The following is a 12,005-nucleotide window of genomic DNA, read 5'->3' as shown; positions in this document are numbered from 1 at the left end:
AAAAATAAAGGGGGTTCCAACACCCGAGCCTCCCACCTCCCTGGATCCGCCAATGGAGTTAAAATTCAACCATTACGATACCTGCACGCTTAAGCCTCTTTTAATTCTGTTGTTAATTTTAAAGGCTACTTTACAATTGTGATAGATACCTAGATCAACATTTCGTATTCACATCATTTCAAGGTCATGATTTTTTTTATCATTACAGCCTATTTAAGCAGGCATAAATAATGAATTTAATTACACCTTTGTAAAATCACTAAACTAGAAATTTTCTTTGAATTTCATTTAGAAACACGTGCACATGGTCCTTTTTTAAAGGACAGCAACTTGTAACTGCTTTTTCTGGTCAGTGTGTTTAGGTGAGCGTTGTGGCCCATGGGCCTCTTGGGTGCAACCCTCGAAAACCTCTCAAGATCCACCACGGGATATATCGTATTGACGCTTAATTTTGGCGACGCAGGTCATTTGATATCGAGGTGTCGGATAACTCAGGATAAGTGACCCGAATTGTTATTCCATACATTTTACAGATGCTTATTTAGAAACACAGGGAAAACGGGAACAAGTGTGCAATGCGAGTTGTTTCCCCTCTCTACACTGTTGTCCGGAGTTGCGTGCTAAACGGAGTGACGAAGTCACAACTAGAGCGTGTACGGTGTGTGTCAACCAAAATGCCGATCCTCTCGCCCCCACCTCAGAGTTTGTTGAAGCCCATGGATTTTCCTCATAAGCTTTTGATGGGACCAGGGCCTTCCAACTGTCCTCCACGTGTACTAAACGCCCAGTCATTTCCATTATTAGGACACCTGCACCCCGAATTTACTCAGGTACTGATTTCGTTGGATGCCGATGAAACTCGTGAAAACAAACACAATACAGTTAAAATATAAAGGAAGAAAATGTTGACTGATGTTGCATTTATGTTATGGATGGCTAGTCATATAGAAATACTCTATGTAGAGGTGTCTACATTAGATAGGTTTATAGGTCGAACAGGAGGGGTCGTCTCAAAGTAATGTTATTGCACAATAAGCATTGTTGTGCATATTATACTTTTTTGATTTGATTGAATGGATATAAATTTACATTGCAAAAAAGACTCCATATGTAAGTTACGGGTATGTAACTCGAGATGTTGTGTATATTTCTCGCCAAGTCAGTGATGTTATTAATGTTGGAAAATCTGTGTTTCGATCAGTATATTTCAATAATCTTTGCGTCAGGTGACCTTTCTGGCCAAAATGTACCTGGAATTAAGTTTCTCTATTTACTTGTACAATGCAAGCATGGTAAACTGGAGTGTTGTCATCTTGAAAAACATACTTGTAATTATTGGTCTACAGACCAATGACCAATAAACTCACTTGTTTCAAATTTTCTGCCATCCGACAAAAAATTGAGAACAAGCGAGTTTATTGGTTTGCACAGATGACTCAAATAAAGGGTTAGGAGGTGGATAAAATATACAGGTTGGTTAAAGAATAAGTCTAGAATTAGGGAGTGAAAGGTAGTTGATTGACCCCTGCTGGAAAGTGGAGAAATTCTCCCCAATCGTGCGAAGAAAATCTTGCGCTGTAAATTACAACATATTTGCATTACGGGATCTGTATCGTTATGATCAGAGACTAAAATGTGAAACCATAATGCAGTTCTGCAGCTAATGAGATTTAATTATTCTGAGCTATTTATCACAGTTAGGTGGCCAACTCCATCTCTATATACTGGTTGTGAAATGCATATTATTTGTGAATTGATTTGTCAAATATGGTCTTTCAGATAATGGATGAAGTGAAAGCTGGTATTCAGTATGCATTCCAAACCAAAAATACATGGACTGTTTGTGTTTCTGGAACAGGTAACTACTGGCACCAATAAATTTAAACTCAATACATATGTGATGAATACAGTTTTTAGTGAATAGTTAGTTCTGATGAAATATTAAAGGGGCTTGGACACAGATTAGAAGTTAATATTTTCTCAAATTTTCAGTATAATATCATGACTCATATGTTGCTAAAGCATTTCACGCTGAAATTTAATAAAAGCATGCTTAGAAACTTCTTTTATCTGGAGATTATTGCTACAAATTTGGTGACACGTTTGATTGACACACATCCTGGCACTTTCATGAAGCAAACTTTATTCTTAATACTTAAGAAAAGTAGAAATTTTGTTGTGTATTAATGAAAAATATTAGAACTATAATCCAGAAAATTCAGAGTAGAAATTTGAGAAAGCAAAACCAACTCACTAGTATTATCAGTCTGTGCTCAGTGATGTGTGCAGAGTTTAACAAATTGAACACACCCGGTAAACTGTAAAGAATGTCGTTGTCTTTGAATTCTAAGAATATTCATTTAAGTTCAATTCATTAAACTGAAGTTATTTTTTTGAATAAACATAGAAATTTAAAATGTAAACAACGCAACTTTGTCTAGGCCCCTTAAAAGTTATAAAGCTTGGAGATACACTGTTGTAAATTGAATTGATATGAAGAGTTATAATTAAGTGTAACTAGAATAAATATTAGGGATGTCAACGAATAGTCGACTATTCGACTATCAGTCGAATGGACCGACGATCGAATAACGAAACGACATTCGAATAAATAAATTCAGTAAAAGAGTGATGAAGAAATGGAATTCTTATCTTAAAATTGAGAAACCGTCTTTCCTCAGACACAGTCGATAAGATAATTTTCCTCATTAAAAACTGCTGACTTTACATGTAGAAAGTACAGTATTTAGAAATGCTTCACTTCCGTGAGTAGTACTTGTCAATTAATATGTTGTTTTAGTAATAAAATTATCTCTCTATACTGGGCTTTGTAAAATTATTAATTGGACTTGATCTCATCCCATGTACCCATTATAGCCGTGACATGTTTGGACACTACGATAATTATTATAAAATTAATATTCTTTTACAAATTTTAAAAACATTTTGATAGCCGGGACAAATTGTATATTCAACTGTTTAACATTATCACAGACACCTGGCATGTGGATATAGTGTGTGTTACCCCCCCCCCCCCCCCCCCAATTATTTTAAAAAAAAATATATAGTACTGACATTTTTTTGCTTACTAAATACGCGTCTTTACAGACCGATTTGTGGAATGATTGACGGGGAAATCATAAATTTTGGAGAAATTAGCGGTATATATTTAGTTAATATAAACGCGCTATCCACATTTTAGGTGCATGTGAACATCTGTGTGTATACATTTGTTGTTACATTTAAATTAATATAAGAAAAGGAGTTTTGGGGTTAAATACGTCATGTACCAATGAAGTTTGAAATAAAATTTTATTTTCCATAAAAGTTTCGAATATATTCGATTCTCGTTCCAATAATGCAATTGAATATTCGACTAAAGAAAATAAATATTTTGACTTCCCTAATAAATATTAATACTTATGACATTTGTAATGTCACAGAATTTTTCTGTAAATATGATCTGAATTTTCTAATTGTTAATAATTTTTTGGCTGTAAAATTATATAGACCCACTATCTTTTATCATTATTGTATATACTCCTCTACCTGAAAATTTTATATAAGTGATGTAGTCAGCAATACTATTTATTATGTAAATAAATATGATATATGTAAAAAATTTGTGTACAATGTTGACTTTAATGTTTTGAAGGTCATGCTGCTATGGAGGCGGCCTGTACGAACCTCCTTGAGCCCGGGGAAACCGTCCTAATTTGTGAGAATGGACTCTGGGGTCAAAGGTTTGCAGACATGTGTACAAGAAACGGTGAGAAATGAACTGTTGTGAGAATTAATGTTATAAAAGGGCATCCTATTTATTATCTCCATCACAGTAAATGTTATTCCTTATAGATTCTGATGAATAAATGTATATATTACAAAGTTAATTACATGTGGACCTGCTGACTTTATAATTTTTGTTGATGTATATTTTACAGTTTTGCAAGTTTCTTTTAAGATATAAGTTCTAGCTAAATCAAATGTAGATTTATTTAAAAAATTTCAGTGTGTATACTGAAATCTACTCTTTCTTCATGACTGTGGTGAAATCTACCTCATGACTTTGTAGGAGCTGTTGTTCAGAAAATAATCAAGCCGATGGGACAAGTATTCACACTCCAGGATGTAGAGGCAGTGAGTTGATCTGTCAGGCAGCATTATACAGTGGATATTGTCATAGTATCATTTTACTGACAATGAAATAATTATTTAAATTAATATTTTATTTACTTTAAACTTTGCCATGCAGGGTCTGCAGCAGCACAAGCCAGTATTAGTGTTTGTGACACATGGTGAATCTTCTGGGGCTACTCTCCAGCCCTTGGAGGGACTGGGGCAGCTCTGTCATAAGTAAATAAGTATTGACTTACCTATCCAACATTTCATAATAGTGTGACATAAAACTCAGTTTGCAAAGTGATCATTGCATGCTGTAATAGTTGAGTCCACTTAGATAGTACGGTTAATGAAATAAAATCTGAAGTGTTTATTTAAGTCAGCAGATTGAATATAAGAGTTTATGTTACATATAGTTTCAAAGCCATTATTATTCACAGCTTCAATTAATGGTTAAGGTTTATACTGTACAGCAGGAAATTAACTTGTGGTGTTAATATTCGCTATATTTGCCGAAATATAAATTCTGCAAATTCAACATACAGGGAATAATTCTTTAAAAATTGATAAGGACGAATTGAAATATTACTGTTGTCTGTGATTAGATTCGTTATCTCTGTTTGTCTGTGCAAACATAAAAGCAGTAATTAATATAGGGGAGATGTAGACTGTCTTCCTAATCATGCAGGAGTACATCAATCACTAACACGGTGGTGTTTTTAAAGCTTAACTGATAAATAAATTTCTATAACTAACATTCAATTTTGCCACCCGGAACAGGTGCAATGTAATTACCTATTAAACATGCATTGTTAAATTTCACCCATGCGTATCACTTGGTCATTACCTTTAATTGACTCAGAGGCACTTACGTAGAAAACATGGAAAAAAAATACTGTTACACATAACTGCATAACTGTAGCGTTATGGTTTTATATTTTAGTCTTTGACAAGTTATGGTCAAAGACTAAAATATCAAAAAACCATAATGCTACAGTTCTGCAGCTACTTTACACATTAATTCAATTATATCAAGAGTTCAACAATTTGACTACGATACTGATAACTTTAACTGATTTAGGTTCGGGTGGATTTAAATATACTGCAGTAAACACTACTCTGTACTCTTATACTCAAACATACCTATAAACGAACACTCGCCGAAGGGCTTTTTTACATGCTGGATGGGACTTAAGAACACTTGAATAAATCACTTAAGTATATACTCATATGTACCCGGTATTTAAAAAATATTTGTCAAAATGAAAGAAAAAACAACCAAAAGAAAGAAAAAGAAAATTTATCTGAATGCATAACATTGTAAATCATACAATGTTTTTACTTCAAATCAGGATCAGTCGGGTGATTCGTTATTAAAATTTAATTGGATTCAGAATCTACACAATATGCAAGGAAAATACTTGGAGTGATGAAAAAAGTTTTTGTATAATTTTTCCTTTCCATGAATTCAAAAGACTGCGATTTGTTGCAAATTGAACAATTCATGATCTTTTCTGACCGAGATTGTAACTTGCTGTACAGTTATCACAAGAAATATTTTCTCTTTTTATTTATCTTTCACTTATCTGCAATATTCTTGAAAAAGTTTTTATTTAATTTTGTAGACATTTTATAGAAATATAATGATTTCTGATATTTTTTCTCAGATATAACAGTCTCTTATTGGTGGACTCTGTGGCAGCCTGTGGAGGGGTACCGCTCTTTGTTGATGAGTGGGGTAAGGTCAGATTTCTATGTCAGTAAATAATATAGCTGTAGTTCTATTAATGAGTGGGTAATGTCAGATTCCTTTATCAATGACCCTTCCACTCTTTGTTGATTAGTGGAGTAAGGTCAGATTTCTTTATCAATTACCCCTCCACTCTTCGTTGATGAGTGGGGTAGGTCAGATTCCTATGTCAGTGACCCCTCCACTCTTTGTTGATGAGTAGGGTAGGTCAGATTTCTATGTCAGTTACCCCTTCACTCTTTGTTGATTAGTGGAGTAAGGTCAGATTTCTATGTCAGTGACCCTTTCACTCTGTTGATGAGTGGGGTAGGTCAGATTCCTATGTCAGTGACCCCTCCACTCTTTGTTGATGAGTGGGGTAGGTCAGATTTCTATGTCAGTGACCCCTTCACTCTTTGTTGATGAGTGGAGTAGGTCAGATTCCTATATCAGTGACCCCTCCACTCTTTGTTGATGAGTGGGGTAGGTCAGATTCCTATATCAATGACCCCTCCACTCTTTGTTGATTAGTGGGGTAGGTCAGACTCCTATGTCAATGACCCCTCCACTCTTTGTTGATGAGTGGGGTAGGTCAGATTCCTAAGTCAATGACCTACTCCACTCTTTGTCAGTGGGTGGGGTAGGGTCAGATTCCTATCAATGATCCCTTTACTCTTTGTCAATGGGTGGGGTAATGTCAGATTCCTATGTAATTCAATGATATAGCTGTAGTTTTGCAAAGCTTAACTTTGATTTTTATTTGCATGTCATATTTTTACGTCAGTAAGTATGTAGGACTTATATGCAAATATCTGTTAAGTATGTCAGTTCTTGTCCATTATTTCTGTGTGTCCTTACTGTTACAGTAAGAGCAACAAATCTTCATGACACCTTCTCTAAGGGAGATAATAATTTAGTATTTATAAGCAAGCAAATATTCTGGTTATTGTATTATACAATTCTGCGCAAGAATTTTTGAGGGCAGACAGTACTGCCTAATTAAGCAAAATAAAGTTCATGCAAACAAAACATAATTTACAGTATATTATCCAAATAACATAATTTTTTTTATTGACCACTACAGAGATTGATGCTATCTACACAGGTGCACAGAAAGTAATAAGTGCACCGCCTGGAGTCAGTCCTGTGTCGTTCTCTGATAGGGCCAAGTAAGTCAAAGTACACAGTACCTGTCATATAATGAGGTAGAGCTATACAGTGTAAATAGTCAGGAATTATTATTCTTTATAATGTAGCTAACATTATTACAACTCGAGAGTTCCTTAGCTAGTTTTCAGTGTTTTTATATTTGTAGGAGTAAAGTATTAAACAGGAAGACACCGGTGAGGTCGTACTACTTTGACATGTCCCACCTGGCTAACTACTGGGGGTGTGATGAGGGACCACGGAGGTAAGCATCCCAGCTTTAGAATTTAAAATATGTGTATGAATGTAATAAAGAAGGGAGATAATTCATAATTCAATAATTGTAGTGATATGACATTTTGACAATCGTTAGGTACCATCACACTGGACCCATCTCTAGTGTTTATGCCATCCGAGAGGGACTTGCAAGACTAGCAGAGGAGGTTTGCCTTTTACTCAGCCATTCTTTTGAAAAGAAAGCAATTTGTTAGAACTTTATTTTTTTTTATCTTTCTCAGCATGTTGAACTTTAAATGAATTTGAATCTTGACAATTCTTATTTCATTGTTCTGGACAGGGGTTGGAGAAGAGCTGGGAAACACACAAAAGATGTGCTGAGATGTTGTGGGAGGGTGTGGAGAAACTTGGTTTGGAGTTACTGGTCCAAGACAAAGTAAGTAGAGCAGGGCTTAATGTAAATGTGAAACATTCTGAAGGAAGAATTTAGAACAGAAAGAAAAAGAACAATGGCTAAAGATACAGTGTAGTCAGAAGTCCTATCTTAAATAGGGCATAATTTTTTTTTTTCAGTTTTAATTTAGCATTTCATTTCAAAATTCAGCTATCTTTTTTTACTGTATATATGAATATTTCAAGTGTGAATTGGATCCTCTTGATGTAACCATATTCCTGCATATTCTTGTAAATACATGCACACTGTGCATTACTAGATCCACTTTAGAAGTAACATTTATTATAATCAGCGTTTATGTTTCAGGCCAACAGACTTCCCTGCGTGACAGGCATTAAAGTTCCAGAAGGAGTCAACTGGAAGGATGTGTCAGACTTCGCTATGAAGACGTAAGTTGGATTTGTTTACAAAACAGAAGTTACAAGTCATACATTTTCTCATGTCTAAATCATGATTGTCATGCATAGCTGTTACATCCATTGTTTTATCTTTTAAATGCATTTGAATTTATTTGCATTTACATGTATCTTAGCATTTTCATAACAATTTTAACCATTTTCTAGCACATATTTTTTATATAAATCTATGGTCCTTTGTAGGTACAAAGTTGAGATATCAGGAGGTCTTGGAGCTCAGGCAGGGAAGATTTGGCGAGTTGGAATCATGGGATACAATGCTACACCAGAGAACGTACAGAAGGTTCTCCAAGCTCTGGACGAGGGATTAAAGAGTGTTAGAGGTAAACGCCAGTGCAGATTATAGACAACTAATGGGTACTAAGCTCTTAACAGGTCATGTGATACAGGTGTGAGGACCAATACATAACTATCAGAGACCTAATCCTTGGTTATTGACAGCCTTTTGTAATCAATGTCTTTCAATATATTTTTTCGATGCAGATTTAGTTGTTTTTATATAAATGGTTGTCAAAAAGACAATTGTATTTGTAGAAAAATAGCATTAATAGAATCTCCAAAAGGAGTTGGAAATATTTATACATATATATTTTTTTATATATATGAGAATCTAAACAGAATGTAAATATACTGTAGATTATATGATTTCCTTTGTTTGAAGGATGCCAAAAGTTTGATGTCATTCACATGTTTATTAATGAAACATATCTGATTTTGTTGTCCTGGTCTTATTACCAACCAGTACATGTGTATATATAATTTTTTTTCTTTTTTTTTGTTTTAACAAGTTATATACATGTATATGTAGATGTAAGATCTTTGATTTAAAGCTGTGTAATTTTTTTTTTGGTGATTGTACAATGTATATTAATATAAAAACCAAATCCTCTAGTTATCAGAGTGATAACTGATTTTGAGGTCAGAGGTTACCATACCAATGACCTCTGCCCTGTTGAGGTTATCCAATGGTAAGATGACATTGAATTATATTTTTTTACTAACATGTTCAGTGTTTAATTTATGGCATGAAATTCCGTGTTACAGAGTGTGTGTTATGTCTTTACAGTTTGATATGTTATAGATTGATACAGTTATTGACACACCTACTATAAACAAATTAATCTGTCTCACTTTAAAAAGGTTCAAGTTATTTTTTTTCTTTAAAGGACAGTTTTGAGAATGAAAAAGAGCATTGTAAATTTACATGCATTTGTTTTAGTGATTAAATGCTGGTGTTTTGCTGACAATTCAGAAAAACTTTTTTGTCTGCCATGGATCTTCATACTACCTGTGATCCTAAATCATATATTGACAATGTTCATGGATTATTGCACTAAAGATTGTATAAAGTATGTCCTTCTAAATAAGTACGCAGAGTTATAGACCTTGTATAAAAGACAAGATTAGACTGCTTTATTATAGGGTCACACATATACAAAGATATAGTTAAAAGAAAATGATAAAATTTTGGATTTGTTTGTAGTGGGTGTATTAGCATGTTTTATAATGACAGGTAAACAGAAGTTTCCATGCTATTCAAATTTTTAGCTCACCTGAGCTGAAGGCTCAAGTGAGCTTTTCTGATCAAAAGTTGTCCATTGTCTGTTGTTGGTGTTGTTGTCTTTGTGAACTTTTAACAATTTCTTCTTCTGCAGAACTACAAGGCCAATTTCAAGCAAATTCTGCACAGAGTGTCCTTCGGTGAATGGGATTAAGGTTTATTCAAATGAAGGGTCACACCCTCTTCCAAGGGGAGATAATTAAGTAACAGTGACAATTGGGTGGAGTCATTTAAAAATTTTCTCAAAAACCACTGGACCAGAAAAAATGACACTTGTGTGAAAGCTTCATTTCATTGTGTAGAATTAAGTTTGTTCAACTAATGACCCCTGGGTTTAAGGAGGGGCCGCTATGGATGACTAAATTTTATATGGGAATATATGGGAAAAATCTTTTTAAAAAAATCTTCTTCTCAAGAACAGCAAAGTCATGATCAATCATATATTTATGAAAGTATCCTCAGATAGTGTTGATTCTAGTTTTTTTTCAAATTGTGACCCCTGGGGTTAGGGAGGCAGGGCCACAATGGGCGATCAAAGTTTTACATAGGAATACATAGAAAAAATCTTTAAAAAATCTTTTTTCTGTGAAACTGCAAGGCTGTGATTAGTCTTATTTATGTGGAAGCATCCTCGGGTAGTTTTCAAATCATGACCCCTGGGTGTAGGGTGGGGCTACAATATGTGATCTAAGTTTTACATAAGAATATATAGGGAAAAAATCTGCTGATAAAGAACAGAAAGGTCATAGTTTCTCAGGTGAGGATGTGACCCATGGGCCTCTTGTTTATGCACTTTATGCCCATAAAATTAGGTTACAATCAATCTGATTTATTCTTCGACCTTCGTATGTGCATGAATGTTTGAAAGTATTGAACATAATACATAATAGGAATGATGTAAAGTTGTTAGCATAAACGTGTACATCTTGTACGATTAAGTATCATGAATGTTATTTTGAGTCTCTGTAGTGTAGATAGAGTCTCCTGATTTAGAAGTCTAAAGTATTTCCCTTTCTCTTTCAGGTTGACTGCCAGATCTGTAGATCAGAACTTTTGACCAATATTTTCTGTATCACTTTTGTGAACTCTGTAGTTCTATGATTGCTAATCATTCCAAAGATACATGTTTTATAGATTTGTTATTGAACTTGTTGATGATTCTTAAATCATGGTATTACCTATATATAAATATATATAAATTAAATAAATAGATTATAGCACACAAGTCATGGATTTTCTTTCTGAATACAACTGTAAAGTATACTGTTGTAATATGTTTTGCCTGGGACTAGACATAACAAAGTCACATGTCTACTGTTTCTATGTTACTGCAGACGATGAGAAACAAAATAAAGAGGGCAACATGACTGAAGAAATGATGCTGTATCATCCATAAATAATTTTGCTAGCATTATTTTTTGCTTTTAAAAGAAATTGATATATTCACATGGTTGCTTATTTGGCAATGCTACAAATAAAGAACAAGATTCACTTAGGTCCTTTCTTGGCCCTGTAAATTTCTGAAAAAAGTGAACCTGCTTAGTTTTAGTTGGCAATGCATTAAATATTTAGACCCTTGGTGACTGCGTAACTGTCAAAAATTATACAATTTTCTGGTTAGTCAATGCATTGTGATGTCAGGAATTGCATCATTATTTTTTCCATATCCTGCAAATTTCTACAAAAAAGGTCAAACTTTTAAGCTATTTTAAATATTTCATGTAAAGCACAACCTCTGATCTAAAAAGTGCAATTATATAATGATGTTTCTGAAGATTACAAAACATTTTATTTTTGGGATGGAGGGGTGCACTCATATTTTGTTTCTTTGCTGAAGGTACTCAAATAAGCCTGTTGTCTTTAAAATTCAAGAAATTTTACAAACTAAAGCCTGTTTTCCAAAACCAGGACTCTGAGAGAAAACTTTTATAAAGGAAATGAAAGCACTAAGTCTCTACTTTATATTGATGTTTGAAAGGGGACATAGAGTGTTAATAAATAAATTGGTATATCAATAGGTCCATTTTATGCATAAAGTGAACCTAGGTCTATAGTGTAGTGCCCCTTTTCAACAAGTTTAGAAGTGAAGGAGAATTTCAGAGATGAGAAAATCTTATAGTTGTAATTGATCAGTAGGTTTATTTGCTGTTTTTAGTTATCAACAAAACAAAACACTTAACCAGGTTTCTTAGTGACTGTCTACAGAAATATATCACCTTCTGTCTATGAGATTGAGCAACCTGATATCAGAGGTGTGTACCTCATTCTGTAGTTTTTAGTAATTTACATGATGCTTTCTGTCCGTATTTGAGTTTCACGTTGGCAATACCTTAGCTTTCTCCT

General features: G+C 34.0%; 1 protein-coding gene across 1 annotated transcript; it reads left to right on the top strand.

Annotated features, from left to right (window-relative positions):
• The first annotated feature begins 530 nt into the window (after nucleotides 1–530).
• Nucleotides 531–10,887, top strand: LOC133205561 (alanine--glyoxylate aminotransferase-like). The gene is made up of 13 exons (XM_061341397.1): nucleotides 531–830; nucleotides 1,780–1,858; nucleotides 3,656–3,769; nucleotides 4,073–4,137; nucleotides 4,253–4,353; nucleotides 5,787–5,857; nucleotides 6,933–7,017; nucleotides 7,164–7,259; nucleotides 7,368–7,437; nucleotides 7,572–7,667; nucleotides 7,992–8,074; nucleotides 8,285–8,424; nucleotides 10,686–10,887. The coding sequence occupies exons 1-13, from the start codon at nucleotides 576–578 to the stop codon at nucleotides 10,688–10,690; spliced, it is 1,260 nt and encodes a 419-aa protein (XP_061197381.1). The 5' UTR covers nucleotides 531–575; the 3' UTR covers nucleotides 10,691–10,887.
• Nucleotides 10,888–12,005: the final 1,118 nt, after the last annotated feature.

The sequence above is a fragment of the Saccostrea echinata genome, unplaced genomic scaffold (genome assembly GCF_033153115.1).
Source record: "Saccostrea echinata isolate AGI-Se365-2 ecotype Australia unplaced genomic scaffold, CSIRO_AGI_Sech_v1 ptg000054l, whole genome shotgun sequence".
Classification (NCBI taxonomy): Eukaryota; Metazoa; Mollusca; class Bivalvia; order Ostreida; family Ostreidae; genus Saccostrea; species Saccostrea echinata.
This window is presented reverse-complemented; position numbering and strand designations above follow the sequence as displayed.

What these genes read in the sequence shown, in the direction of transcription:
- LOC133205561 (XM_061341397.1), top strand. Translation starts at nt 576, where the DNA reads ATGCGAGTTGTTTCCCCTCTCTACACTGTTGTCCGGAGTTGCGTGCTA. An exon ending in TGCACCCCGAATTTACTCAG is followed by an intron (nt 831 to 1,779) that starts GTACTGATTTCG and finishes ATGGTCTTTCAG; the next exon opens with ATAATGGATGAAGTGAAAGC. An exon ending in CACTCCAGGATGTAGAGGCA is followed by an intron (nt 4,138 to 4,252) that starts GTGAGTTGATCT and finishes TTTGCCATGCAG; the next exon opens with GGTCTGCAGCAGCACAAGCC.